Here is a 15429-nt window from a genome sequence, read left to right as displayed (position 1 = left end):
AAGCGACGATTTCGTTAACTGCTTGTGCTAGGCCCAAATACGGTCGCCTTACAACACATACCGTGACTCATGTAGCCTATTGCGACACCCCGAGTGCATGTGTATAGAGTTAAACAAAGATTGCTAGGGGCGAAAATTCAGTATCGGTTAGGTTTTCGGGTAAGGACGGACGCTGTTTGTCAATGAGTAACACGCCGAGAATAAGCGTATTTCTGGCGCTCAGGAGCTGTCTTATGTTTGCGCATCTGCCGAATTTGGCTACGCTCTTGTCATATCGCATTGTTTTAAAACATGATTCTCGATTAATACCGTTGAGACGTACTGGGTTTGTTACTTAACCAAACAGTGGATAAGGACTAAGGAGTTACAAGACATTTATATTTTCATTGACATTCCGTGTTTGTTGTCTACTGTGCTGTATTGTGTAGCCTACTATTTGTGTTTAAGCAGTCATTAGCGACAATTTTTATATGAGTTATATATACGCTAAATTTTTGCTGAATTTTATTACTACACCAACATTATAAATATTTTTTGTCATACGTTAGGTTTTTCCTAAATTTTATTATTACACCAATATTATAAATATTGTTTATCAATTATGAACGTAGACCTCTGGCATTTATATATTATTATGCGTGTTGTAGTATATTGATTTGCTGTTTTTTTAAAGTGCGTTTATATCGTTTATGCTGCTTGATTAGTAAGTATACTCATGATTTCCGCTCTTTCGGTAACTTAGTGTAAACTTCGCTTAGCGTAAAGTAAAGGACTTTTTATCTAATATTTCGGTTGATTAAAAATCTGACATATTTATGCTTTCTAGATGTTCGAGAGTGCGACGCTACGGAACGAAAATGCAAGAACGGCGATTGCATCCTTAAGCGATGGTGGTGCGACGGCGACAGCGACTGTGGCGACAAGAGCGACGAGAGCGATTGCCGTGAGTTACTTACGAGTAGATGAAGAGATAGGTATCTCGTTTGTGGAGTGCCGACTGTTCTTAAACGACTAATAGGATGTAATTCTAATAATATACATCCAGTATATTAAATGGTGAATTGTTATAGGGCGACATCTCACAGCATCATGCCATAACATTTTACCATTATACTGTTCAGTCAATTTCTATGGTGTCCTGTTCAGCCTAGTTGAGTTAATGTCCGCCGAAGTTCCCTTTTTTGTGGTTCCAAGCTGTATTTAAACAGATGCGCTTCGTCATGGCCCGGTTCTGCGTTACTCAGCATATCTGGAACACACACAGTTTGTGACACACAAAAAAGCGCCCATCTGTCAGCGCTGTAGGCCTTTGTTGCTGCGAACCCCAGTGTGTTTTCTCTGGTCTTTGTGTCGCGCTACCGTTTTTTATGAAATGTGAATAATAGGATTTGAGTGTGGATAAAGTATTGTTGTTACTACCAATTTCGGTTGTAACTTAACATGTTCTACCGTTGTTTACCGTTACCATGGTTTACTGCTGTTCTTAAAAGGCTTTCCGTTTCAACAATATTTTGGTTGCTGATTTCTAAAAATAAAAATACAAAACTAAATTTTCTCAGTTTTAAAAGGATTTTATGAGGATACGTTTTTTCGCCTGAAGTTGTTTATCATGTTTATTTGCTCTTCTATATATAAAATAAGATATCTAATTTAATATCATTGACAAATCCACTCGTAATAAGTTGGTCATATAGCATGTTTACATACACATTTCTCGAGTGTTGTTAAATATTTAATATCAAAAGTAGTTTTGGAACCTGCCGCTTTTAGTGTTTACGTTCCTTGCATAAACAGCATTGTTCATCATATTTTCAAGCCCGTAGGTAGACGTTCTTACATAAACAGGATAGTTGTTTTTATTGCGTTTTCCCCTTGTCGGCACCTGGAGCTGCATCGCAGAACCAGCTCGGTAAACAATACAAGAACGGTGAACCCTTTGCGCCGGTTTGTTTATACTGCTGTGCAACCAGCGGGTTGCACTCAAGAGGCTTCAAAACCCCAAGAATGTCGTCGCCATGCCATGTTCCTTGCCTTCTACTTGGAGGGACGTCTGGTTGGCTGCCGACAGGTGTCACTTTGTTGAAACATAGTGACGTCACACTCACCGTCGCGATCTGAAGTGTTTGTCGCCCTCTCGAGGGGATTATCGATGCGCGAAAGTTTGCGGTGGCCACGTTTGATCGCAGTCATGGCGCCTGACAGCTACTAGCGGTTCGACCGGGCCGTGTCTGTCGCGGACAGCCGAGGAGTACTCCGGATGGCACCACCGGTATATATCCCCGTGTTTGCGACCATGTTGTGAAGAAACTGGTTTGCGTAAAGCCATTCTGAAAAGTCTTGATACGGCATCCAGGGAACAGGTTTTCTAGCGCAATATATTGTTTAACGGATCTTAAGCGTGTTACAGTAAGTACACGTTGAAGTGGGAGCAAAGAAACTTTATAAATTGGACAAAAATATCTTTATGATTTCACCCCTTTTCACGATCTATTCAAGTTTGTTGTTTTCTTTTGTATACTTATCTACCAAGGTAATTTTCATCGTCGAAAATGTAATGGTGACTTAATATTATATAGGATCAGCATGGTTACAAAACAAAATTGACCGACCTTTATACAAACCATAGTATCGATTTTGATTCGATATTGCCGGACATTTATTCCTAACAATGAACACATCGCGATGCCAAGATCGATTTTCTGTCAAATGTATGCTATCCACGTTTTCTGATTTCCTCTTCCATTTTGTCCAATGACAATTCCTGTTAAGACGTTTTATACGCTTAACGGCAGTAGATTCATGTTAATGATTTTCCGGAATGTATGTTGTCTGTTATCGTGTACGAATTTACTGCCTTTATCGTCATAAGCTGAGTTGCCGAGTGACATTTATATTGAATGCGCTACTTTCATACATGTATAACGGGCCTATTAAACACTGGGTATAATGCTATTAGTTTAAAGTATTCACCGTTTTGTCTTGCAGATAAGCCTGAAGAATGCAAAGCGAGTGAGTTCAGATGCCCGGACGGAAAGTGCATCGAGAAGGAGTGGAGATGCGACGAGGATTTTGATTGCAGTGACGGATCAGACGAGGAAAATTGTTACCCGGACGATGCAACTGGTAAAGAAAGTCTTATCCACCTTTTCTTGATAGTCGCTAGATGTTTGCAAGTATTAAACTTCTTCATACCCTAATTTAGGATCGGGGTCCGCTCAGTGGACTGCTGATAATAATTGCTTAATTTAAACCCACAATATTAATTAATTAAACTGAAGAAAGTATATCCTGCTTTTGTATACCGTAAGGCGTCTAAGAAAGACAGCCCTTCGTTTATATGTTCATTTTCGAAAAAGGTAACGACCGTCTTTGGTATAAAAGCAGAAACCTGCGCTGCCTAAAAATATCAAAAAAAAAGCATGCTGCTAGTCAGGTGAAAAAATTGTAAACTGAAATTTCGTCTTCAGATCGAATTCCCGCCAACGAGACAATCGTGGTGATCCCATGCAAACCTGAAGAGTTTGAGTGTACCGACGCCGACACCGGCTTTGTCGGCGACGTTGGTCTCGACTCATGCATTCCGCAGCATTACGTGTGCGACGGGGAGCCGGATTGCGAGAACGGCTCTGACGAGAGCAACTGCAGTGAGTTTTTTGTTCTGGGATCTTTGTTTAAGACAGGGATTCAATTTGCTCAATAATTAGGAGACAGGAATGCGAGCATTTTTTGCATAATGTGCGCAAAATTGTGCACGTGAAAATGGGCGCACATTTTAAAGTAGGTTATGTGTGTGGGTATAATTTGACGCCTCTTTTTCAACCCCTCTCTTCCAATTGTTTCAATTCTTCCTACAACTCTTATTGAAACTCGTTTTTTAATTCTTCTTTCACCATTTTATAAAACTCCAAAATCTTGCTCCAACTCTTTCTCCAACTCGACCTTCCTTCGACTCTTTCTCTAACTTTTGCTTTGACTCTTCTTTCCCTCCAAATCAAGTCTTACTCTCTGGCTCTGGCTTTGGCTCTGGCGTTAGCACAGTTTGCCAATGTGCATATAAAAAGGTGCACACAAAACGCAACGTCCCCTGTTAATGATTAGGGAATGCTAGATACGAAGCCTAGTACTTTTTTCTGTTACTAGATTTGGGCTAAACGGTCGTGTGCAATGACTATGTGGTTATGTTAAATGGGTAAAATCAAACGTTTTTTTGTTAGGTGAATTTCCTTAAGCGTTAAATAACTGAGATAATTTTGACTGTTAACATACGCCTTTTTAAACTATTTAACTATCAAAATAGAAAGCACTTTTGGATCGCAATTCATGCCTATAGAGCAAGGGTTCTTAAACTGGGGTCCATGGACCCCTTGGGGGTCCGTGAACTAGTTTTAGGGGGTCCATGAAGGCCTAATTAAAGAACTAGTGTATACTTGAAGTTATTAATTTTTAAAAGAAAACACTTTAATTAAAAATTAAACGGTTTTGTACTGAATGTATAGTTAGACTCCATTTAACTTTCACATTTTTCGGACCGAAATAACAGAGTCATGAAGTCCATTTATATTGTGACGTCAATTTATGACGTCATTTTGGAGCATTTCTTGTCTACCGGGGTCCATGCAAAGCCAAAAAAAAAATTTAGGGGTCCGCGGTAAAAAACGTTCAAGAACCCCTGCTATAGAGCTTGTATTTATCTGTATCGAAATAGATAACCACCGTAGTATCGGACGAGCACCGATACAAACATTTGGCATCCGACAATATCGAACACACCCAGCAGTGAACTGGACCACATTGACCAAAGTATGCAATGGGGTCGAAAATGCATGATTTTAGTAAAGTTGGCATGTATAAGCGATCGTTTTCTAATTCATGCAGCTTAATTCGAACACAATTTCTGAGAAAAAAATACTTTTTGTTGGATGGTTTCTGCCGTAGGTCCATCACTCATCTATCTTACAACGTCACTTTGTTTGCAAAAGGATGGACTTGGGGTTGAGTTTAACGAAGGTCGACTTTGGGTCAATGGGGTTAAGTTTACCCAGTAAATGGGTCATTGGTTGACGTAGTTAGACATTTCAAGAACGGTTTTACGAAGGCAATTTTCATAAACCTGTTGCTTCCAAAAGTGTTTATTGTTGTAGAAAATGGCTTTACAGAGATAAGTTTTGTTCCAAACTTTTGTTTGGACTATGTATCGACTCAAGTTATCCGAAATCAAGCCGTTCTGTGGTTGCACATTAAAGTCCCTGAACGTTACAAAATTCATTTTCGTTTACCTGGCAAATGTTTCTTAACCGACACGTCATTTCAACTCGAGCCGAACTAAAGGTGTGGCTTGCATTCCAAGCTGAAAATGTTGCCTCGTGTTTCCTTGCAACTGCCTCTGCCGCTGCTATAGGCGCGCAAAACAGTCGTCATGGCTATATTTGGAGCGATAACGTATTTAGTAGCATAAGATTGACCTTTTGAGGTTGCACCGTTTTTTTGCAAGTAAAAGTTGTTTTTGCTGCGCGATGCACATATCCCCAGAAAACAATCCGCTAAAGCTGTAAATAACTGCAAAAGTAAACATGCTACGTTACCTAAGAAATAAAAAAATGTTATTTAGGCCAATTAACTGTTAACATGTATATTTATATAACTGTTAACTATACACAGTTATATTTATTTTCGATAATATAAAGGGTTATTGGTTTGTGATGCGTTATCTAAGAAGCCAATTTAAAATTAGTATTTTGGCCATTTAAATGTTAACGCCTATTTAAATATCTGTTTACTATACACAGTTACTTTTATTTTTCGATAACATAAAAGTTTATTGGTTCGTTAAAAACTTATTTAGTTACGCTATTATTATAATCAATTATTTTTGTGGCCTGAAGTTATGTTTGCAAACCACACATCCCTGACTGTTAAATATATTAGCACTTTCAGTTTAAAGCAATGGCCAGGCATCGGAATTAACAGCACCTTCTTTTAAAACGTTTCTATGTTACTCGCCAGACAGGCTAATTGATACAGACTATCATTTCGCCAAAGTCGACACTTATTGTTCGTATAGCCAAGGGCGAGATCGGGAGTCCAAAAAAACCCAGGGCCCCAATCACTTAATCCTGGGCGCGTTAAGGTAATCACCCTATTGCGTGCGCACTTGAAGTCCGCACTTTGACTGCGTGACGTCACTGCCCGAGTCGCCTTCCGACGCTGTGACGTAAGCGCAGGCTTCGGCTTTCGATTGCGTGCGGCGAAGGTGAAGCCATCGTGCACTTAGTGCTATGGGACGCGCGCAATTGCCACACAATCAACTCGGGGTTTCTAGCATTTGGCAAGGTGAAAAATGCGCCGTTGATACCGACTTAACGTTGGCGTCTGGTAAATTGTTCTTCTCGAAATTTCAGACAGAGAACCGGTATCCCCCCCCCCGACACTCTCCTCAGAAACCCATCTTTGCGTAAACTATTATAAACTAATTGACGTAGTTCTTCAATCTACTCTAAACAGACCTCAATGGGTAATAGCATTTTTTTATCGCTTCCTTCTTTTTGTCAACTTGACCACACACCTATAATTGACTGTTCTCGTCTCGAACATTGGACTATCAGAGTTTCGTAAAGTCTATTACTTGACTTTACTCCAATTTCCCACGGCAGCTACAAAGTGTAGCACTCTGAACCCCAAACCAATATCGAGTACTTGTTTTGACCTCGTGGCAACTTCTCGACAAGATACTGGAGCTGGAATTTTATGTCTAGTTTTTGGCGCATGACGTGTGTATTTGGTGCGTCACCTACTCTGATTAAGAATCGAAATAACAAACGCGACACTCTAGTTGAACGACGTTTAACAAACAGAAATAGAAAATCAGCAGAAAAGTATGATTGGCGTGATTAAATTGTTTTACATTTTAACCACAATGAACACATATGACCTAATAAAAAAAATTATCTGCTTAAACACCGCTGTAGTGCGCAAATGTTACAGTAATGCATATAGAATGTTGCTGCAAAACACAACTTGTTAAAAGAGACATATTTTGAATGCCATAGTTACATTTGCGTTTCTCATCTTACCCTCCCCCCTTTTATTCCAAAGATTTTAAACTTTTTAACTGGTAGTCCACTGCTATCGACTACGAATAGGGTAATTGTTGTTTTCCTGGACCGCAAACAGTGCCTTTCTTTCCCCAGCACACCCCTGCACATCCGAAGAGTTTCGATGCATGAACGGGCAATGCATCAGCCTGCACAACCACTGTGACGGAACAGACGACTGCGGCGACGGAAGCGACGAGGAGCAATGTGGTTAGTTTAGTGGATTAGCCAATCGATTGTTTAAACCAGGGTTGCCCAACTCAAACATGCCGACGCGCCAATTTTTATCTTATACTTTCTTCCCGTGCCAAAGTTTAACAACTATTTTTTTTAATATTACAAGCGCTTTTATACAAAAAATAAAAACAGTATAGTGTTATAATATCAGAAGTAATTGTTTGTTGTCGTAATTGCTGGGATTGTTTTGTATTGTGAATAAACAATGACAATTGGCTGTATAACAAATTTAGCTTTTTTGATAATTGACTGTATTTTTGGGGGCTTGCGTGCGATTTTTTATTAGGTCGCGTGTCACATTTGGCACGCGTGCCTCATGTTGGACACCCCTGGTTTGAGCACTTCCATCGGGTAACATTTAATCAAGTTGTTTTATTTTCTATAGAGAGCAAGAAAACAAAAAGTAATTGAAAAAATGGATCCCACGTTTTTACAACTGGTCATCGATATAAATAAGAGTAAAAATCGCCGGTTGTTAAACAAAATTTTATTTTGATCTGGTAGCCTCATTTCCATCGACTGACGAAACATTGGGGTCTTCTAAAACAATTAACACCAGCGCCTGACTTAACTCTAGATTGTTAATTATAGTTAACAAATGGCCGACTTGTTTTGGGAAATAAGTGATTTTCGTTTTGCAGCCGACGTTGAAATGTGCATCGAGGGCGAGTTCACATGTAGAAGTGGGATGTGCATCAGTCGACTGTGGAGGTGCGACGGTGATAGCGACTGCAACGACGGTTCAGACGAGGAGGAATGCACAGGTAAATACAGTACATTAACTCGTACTAGGGTGTAGAAGTAGATAAAAAATGCTGAATTTTTAAAACGTAAACGCTTCAGAGGAAGGGTCGTCGTAGAGACTTGACTCCTTTATTAGGCAAAATACTTAGTCATTGGCTGCCAAAGATACCAATGGCGCAGTTATGAGAATAAACCGACACGCGGCATTGCGCAACAGACTTGCTCCCCGACAAAATCTTCCCTTGAACGATGAAATCGGCAACAACAACATCAACAACACACTCGACGTTAATGCTTATCTGTCTAAACAATTCGTCATGATCAGCGCCGGTTCCGCTATGTTGTGCATATCTCCTGTACTCACCGCAGGGGCAACTGAGAACCGCAGGGGGTACTGTACGAAGAAGTGCAGGAGATTACCTATAGTATGGGAACCAACGGAGCCTTAAACAAACGAACCTTCAAAAGTGTTTAGTCCTTGTATTTACCCTTCGAAGGCCTTCCTTCCAACTTTCTCTTTAACTGAAACTCACGGCTGATTAGCGGAGTCGCTGTTCCGTCTTGTGACCGGGAGGGGAAGAGAATGAGAGGCTGTGTGGTGCCGCGGCGTCGGATTACAACAACATTTTCACAGGCCAACAAACGCCCATCGACTTCCGCCCGACCGCGGGCGCAGGATTTGGGCGGAATGCCGATAAACGGCCGACCGCGCGTCGATCACTGCTTGAAACACGGTCTTACACAATTTGACTCCCGCGGTTTTTAATGGAGGCCCTCGGACGCGACAAGAGCGCAAAAACAAGCGAAGCGTATCGTGAAGAGGCCAAGGCGCGTAATTGCGAAATTCCATGCCGCCAAACCGCGTGCGTCAATGTCGACTGTGTTTCACCTTTACTGAGGCCAGTTTTTAACGGCCGGCTCCCATAAATGCAAACCTGTAAACTAGCATAAAGTAGCAAAACATACGGTTAATATGGAAGCTTGATATTTTTGTTTGAAATGATTATTTAAACTTGCGCTTATTCTGTTTATTAACATGCGTCAGTTTGGAAGGCCAAACCAATAAACTAGTGGTTCCCAACAAGGGTTCCACGGACCCAAAAATTTGATAAAAGGGTTGCAGGTAACAAACTCTTGCAGGTAACAAATTCTTTTCGGTAACAAACTCTTAAATGTACCAATTCATGTTGAATCATTTTTTATGTAATTTGACAATAATATTTTCTTATAAGTTTGTAATGATTTAAAATGGAAGTCTAAATTTTTCCAAAATTGTGGGCTAAAATTGGAAAAAAAGTTAGGAGGTCTGTAAGCTTGAAAAAATTTTGGGTCCGAGACTAAAAGAGTTTGAAACATTCCCTTTTTAAAATGACAAGATTATAAAGTTTTTTTTGTCAAAATCTAAGAATGAAAATTCTTTCTCTTATAATACAAATACTAAATTTGTTTTCTTTAAAACAAGGAAATTGTCTACTTTTGCTAATCCTTAAAATTGCAATTTTAAAAAAGTAGTTAAGAAAATACACCGGGGGCTATAGGGTGATACCTACAACTTCTTCGAGACTAAAAAGGGTATAAATTATACATACAAAAATTTGTTTTTGCAATAGGTAGACCCCATGGAATGCTTTGCGACGTTGGGCAGTTCCAGTGCTTGCCAAGCAACGTGTGTATCCGGGCCGTTTACCAATGTGACGGCGTCGACGATTGCGAAGATAAAAGCGACGAAAAAAACTGCGGTACGTGGGCCTCTTGCCGCTTAAAGTCTTGCTCGGTGTTCAGCTAAACTTGACTTTAATTAATGCCTTATTAAATATAAACGCCAATGATGAATATATGTGATTCTTTTTATTTTTTTCGTATTTGTTCGTGAAGAACACTTTTGTCAAGATTCGTACCATAGCGCTGCATCCAAAACGATTTTCTTTTTGATGCAATGTGTGCACTGTGCAGTCATATTAAGAAACCGGTAATAAGAATCCGCCGTTTGCTGTATGAATAGTTCTCAACGCCATCCTTATCTTTTTTTTATTTTTTGTAAAAGTCTATTAACACGCGGGACAGTACAGCATCAGGTTGGCACTTTAGGCAAAAAATACAATGCAGTGGAGCATTAAAACATACATAAAATTTGCGATTACTGTTGGTTACACTATAGACTCTGTAATTATTAAGGCCAATCCCGTTTGTTGTCAACAGGAACTTGTGCGAGTGGCCAATATCGTTGCTTGAGCGGAGATTGTATTGCAATCGGTAAAGTTTGCAACAAGAAGCCTGACTGCTCCGACGGATCGGACGAGCGACCAATACATAGTTGTAGTAAGTCAAATTTACATAACAATACCAATGTTGTAGTTAAATCTATATCTGTTTTCACCGGCTTAAGTGTCTTGTTACACAGTGATTTTATGTGCAATATACTGGGATAAACGCGAATAATTTTTCTTTAATGATTTTGCTACACGGTGTAATACATTTTTAGTCAACATAAAATATTGTGCTATATCATTGTTTTAGTAATCTGGTATAGGTCCCAAGTTGTCCAAGGTACATTCAAAACATAAAAAGGAAATGTATGTATATGGGGATAGTAAGATGATTACGTGCCAACGGATTGTGGCTGTATATACTTATTGAACTGTTTGACGAATGTTATCTTGGTAAGATATCGGAATCTTTAGCGTTTTATTCTGTCTTCGCAGACGGTTCGATGATTCTGGGCTCCAACTACACGTCGTGTGCGGATAACAACGGAGGTTGCGAGCAAACCTGCAAGCAGTCCAGAAGAGGCGCCCTTTGCACATGTGGAAGAGGATTCCAAATTGCACCCGATCTGCAAACTTGTTTAGGTAAAAGTCGTTTTCTAAAACCTTTGGTTCTGACATATATCGGTCCTGGTATCTGTAGGCCGGTTTTCGTTATGCGGAATTTAGCACCAAACATCGTACAATAGGTTTAGGTAAAAGTCACTTACTAAGATATTTCGTTCTGAATTATAGCCCGATAGTCAATTAACGGCAATTTGTACACACTGTAAAACAAATTAGTGTAGTGATAGTTTGCGTTAAGTCATAATGCGCAAAATGAGGTTCTTGATATAAAATTAGTAGTTGTTTAGTTGCAACCACTTGTGTTTCAGAAAGCTGTATGCTGCGTTGTTGCACCTAATAAAACGACATTATATTTGCCCGTAACGACCGTTTTGCTCTCATAAATTCCTTTTGTAGCACAACTCGCATTTCGAAAATTGGCGTTTTCAAACCTAATTGTGTCGTCCCTCCAGACGTGGACGAATGTAGGATCGAAGGTTCGTGCAGCCAGATCTGCAACAACACGATTGGCAGCTTCACCTGCTCCTGCCTGGACGGCTACACGCTTCGGCCCAACGGGAGGACTTGCAAAGCGTCCGGACCCGAACCGGCCCTCCTCTTCACCAACCGCATCGAGATCAGAAAAATGATGCCGGATCGATCCGAGAACACTCCCATCCTACGGGACCTGGAGAACGCCATCGGATTAGGTAGGGTCTCTCGCGATGTATTTACCTGGTCGCTATATTGCATGATAGTTAAAGGCCTGCTTGACACCAAAAATTCTAAATTGTCAAATATAGATTCTTACGGGGAGTTGAGTTTTAGCTTACTTTCGACCAATCCCAGCGATCAAAAATGTTTAAATATTTAAACTTTAGATTTTGTGTATTGTGATTCTTCAACTCTACAAAAACTTGCTAACTTTGAAACCAGTGGTCTTCAAGCGACCCCAATTTAAATGAAATTAGAATTTACATTGCGACCCCATTTTGTGTCAGATATGAATCAAAAATATTTCAATTTATGCTGGACATTAAAATCAATTTAGGCTGGACATTAAATTGCTTTTAGTGCGATGATTGCGCCTGCACAGAATAGACTAGTTTTTCCTAACGCAGTCTTTGCATAAGCATAACTGCATTTCCTGCTTTTTTAAACGAAATGATAATTTCAATAACATAATTAGCCAGAGTTGGGTACGTTGATTGCATCTCATCAATATGGCAGCTCTGAAGAGCTAAAAACACAAATTTTATGTAGGAGAAACGAAACCTTGTCTCACCTACGCACCCACTCACGTTGTTTAGTGTGACGTTATTGTTAAGAAAACGAAATACATAAATCATACTAAACCAGCAGAAATATGCTGAGTTATGGCGACCCCCCAAAAAATTTAGACGACCCCACTCGGGGTCGCGACCCACAGGTTGGAAACCACTGCTTTAAACCACTAACTCTAATGCTATGCGCAAAAGTTAAGATTACTACACAAATGCGCTGTTGATTTTTGACAGCTTTACGTTTTTTTACATCTGCGTTCCAGCTAGGGTGTTTATTTTATATACAAGCAACGTTTGTGTGAGTGTGTTTCAGTGAATTGGGGACGTGCAAAGACCCATTTGCATCTCGCGTTCCATTGCAGTCGGCTAATTGCTCTCGGGTCCCGGCCTCTGCTGTTTCGCACATAAACATCAGGCTGGGAAGCAAACCTAAGCAGCGGGTTTCGCCAAGTGCGCTTCGTCGAAGTCTGCCGGGGTTTAATTTCCTCCCCTCAAATGCGGTAATTGCCGCGCTAAAAGGCGAACCCGAGGCCAAAGTGGCCGGCGTTCCTGGGTCTAACGATGTTTATCCCGGTTCGCGGTCGTTAGAAATTGCGAATGATAATCCTGTTGACTTTTATTACGGCTGTCTGCTGACGTTCGGTGGAGATACCGCAACGCGACTTAAGATCACAAACGAAACCACTCGTGCTGCGTTAGCCATCTTGCTGAAAATAAAGCAAAGGGCGGCGAGCACGCAGGCAGTGGGATACGCCGCATTTCCGTAATTGAATCAGACCAGAAACAAAGGACGACGCCGGGCCTTTCTCGTCCTTGTTTATGATTGCACCTGCGCAGTGTTGCCGTTTCCCCGCAGGAATGTTGCAGTTAAGTGCGCCCGAAAGAGAAGCCCGTTTTGTTTTGCATTGCAAACTCGCTAACCCGTCGTAACCTTAAACCCTAATGACCGCCCGGTAGCCTTATCTTCTTTTTAGCTTTTTGACCTGGACGTCGTCTGACTGTTGACCGTGACGCCAACAAAGGAAAACTTACCCCGTGACCCATGACCCTTGGCCCAATTTCTTGACAACCTTGGCGTTCTCAATCCTATTTTTCATTTGCAATATTTAAATTTTTTAAGAGGAGATTTGTATAGTCAGTGCACAAATTCACTTCTCATTTCATTCTTAATGATTAGGTTTTGTATTTCTCTTTGTTTGCCTGAACGATAGGTTTCAATATATTTTCTTTCTAAACAAATGTTTCGTCGCTGCCTGTAGTCAGACATACTAATGTTAAATTGATCGATGGTCACCACCAAGGAACACATCGCGATTTTCATATTTTCCACCAAAAAGTAGTTTTCTGCAGCCTGTTGCAATTCTCTTGCAACCTTGCCATTACGTCATTGGCGGTCGATCTTGTGAGTTTAGGCAACATGCCTCAACTCTTTGTCATCGCCTCGTCTTTCTCGCCTCAAAGAGCTTATTCGAGTAGCCCTATTAGCCGGGCTAGAGATCCGCGCAGTTGCTTTAACAGGGGTCAAGTTTGCACTTTAAGGGCGCCAAGAAGCGCACACTATCCGGCGCCTGTTGGCCAAACAGTGATTGAGCTCAGACCCCCCGCGATAATTGTGTGTTGCAAACTTGCGCTCGCCTCGGGTGATTCAATCCGAAAATCAGCGCCCGAAAATGAGGTCAGTCCAGGTTATCTGATCGTACCCCCGCATCTATGTGGGAAATGCAAGTTTGCAGAGCGATCGGGATAATTTGGTTCCTCTTTGAGCCGCTGCCTTCCTTTCCAGAGCGTATTGCGGTGGTATTCTGTGGTTTCAACAACAGAGCTTTTAATTGTTCTTCGCTATCGCAGCGAAAGTAACGGATTGCTACACTTACAGGACTTTCGACAGACTTATGAACGATAAATAATTGTCAACTCGTAAATCGTCCGCCCCATTACGCCATCACGCCTCACGGCCCGTGCCCATCAACGCGATGGGAGAATTATAACTCCTCGTCATGAACGGTCGAACGTGCGCTTAGCGGCGGACGAGGGGATTAGGGCACGCTCCCGAAGTTGTTAGAAGGACTTTAATGTAGGGATACAAAACCCGGACCCTGCGTGATCAAAGAAAAAATAAATCGACTTCTTCTTACCTGTGTAACTGTAATCAAAGATTACACATAAAAAAGAGAAAAATTTAGCTTTGAAAATGTCTTTGACTTTCATTTGACCTATGCGATTTTTTTTGTAACGCTTACTTGAACAGACGATAATAGAAAATCCGCCGTTATGATACTCAATGGTTGTCTTTAAGGAAAGTTTCCATATTCATTACGCAGCTTGCCATACGATCTGTGACAGTTTAGTGTATAGCTTTGCTCGCTATAGTCTATAATCTCGGACCGCGCACTATCGACACCAACTTAGTGAACGAGTCTTTTGGTAATCCCAAAGTCTACAAACCGTCGCGATTACTTAAGGGTCCGTTGATAGCGACTGGCTAAGTCGAAGGCCAAACAGCAGATGACTGGTTTGCTTAGTCGAAACGTTCGAAACCACATACCCGCAACTGACCTATATAATACCAATTTGGCCTTTAGCTCTTACTAGAATATCGAGCTTTCACTACATTCCTGTTCGGCCGAGTGTTGTTTGCTCAGAAACGCAATCCGGTGCCAACATCGTCACGTTAATGGCATATCGCATTTTAAATCCCCGTCCCTAATGGCCCGCACGCTGCAAAGCTACCTGGCCCCCCCTGGACAACAACGCTATCAGGTAATTTTCGACCCGTTTGTCGAAAGGCCGGTGCTAGCATCCAGAACTAACGCCGGAACGTAAACAACCTCTCGACGTGCTGCGTTGGTGGGCCAAGTTGTAGTTTTCGGAAAGTTTGTGGCCGCCACTCGATACTTTCTCCAAGCAACGACTTTAGGTTTACTGGAAATGTGTTTCGCGAGTCCTTGTTTGGCGCTGTGTTGTGCTTCCGGGCCATGAAGGACCCGAAGAACGTGTTTGTCTACGTGAGCGGGATATATGAACTTTCCTCAAGTTAAACTTGAAGTGCTGTGGATTCTTTCGACATTTCTATATTTGCCTGTAACGATTTTAATAACAAAATAGGAATGAAAGTATATCAAAATAATTATATGTTACTACAACACAAATTATAATCGGTGCAACAAATTCACGAATCCATACGGTTTGCAACGTATTTCGGATGATTACATTGACAGCTTTAAATGCTGTCATACTCGTATATAGCCAATAAGTAGAATAGTT

At 41.0% G+C, this 15429-nt stretch overlaps 1 protein-coding gene across 1 annotated transcript in view; it reads left to right on the top strand.

Moving 5' to 3' along the window:
• Positions 1 to 15429, top strand: part of LOC146169188 (low-density lipoprotein receptor-related protein 4-like) — a 45739-nt gene that overhangs the window by 12617 nt on the left and 17693 nt on the right. The window contains exons 4-12 of the mRNA XM_083390909.1: positions 827 to 943; positions 2986 to 3123; positions 3468 to 3644; positions 7188 to 7301; positions 7970 to 8092; positions 9683 to 9811; positions 10272 to 10391; positions 10775 to 10921; positions 11356 to 11592. Of these exons, the coding sequence (XP_083247035.1) occupies positions 827 to 943; positions 2986 to 3123; positions 3468 to 3644; positions 7188 to 7301; positions 7970 to 8092; positions 9683 to 9811; positions 10272 to 10391; positions 10775 to 10921; positions 11356 to 11592 (1302 nt within the window). The remainder of the gene's footprint in view (positions 1 to 826; positions 944 to 2985; positions 3124 to 3467; positions 3645 to 7187; positions 7302 to 7969; positions 8093 to 9682; positions 9812 to 10271; positions 10392 to 10774; positions 10922 to 11355; positions 11593 to 15429) is intronic.

Source organism: Ascidiella aspersa, chromosome 1 (assembly GCF_963924565.1).
Source record: "Ascidiella aspersa chromosome 1, kaAscAspe10.2, whole genome shotgun sequence".
In the NCBI taxonomy this organism is placed as follows: domain Eukaryota; kingdom Metazoa; phylum Chordata; class Ascidiacea; order Phlebobranchia; family Ascidiidae; genus Ascidiella; species Ascidiella aspersa.
Note: the sequence above shows the minus strand (reverse complement) of the source record. Positions and strands in the feature narration are given on the sequence as shown.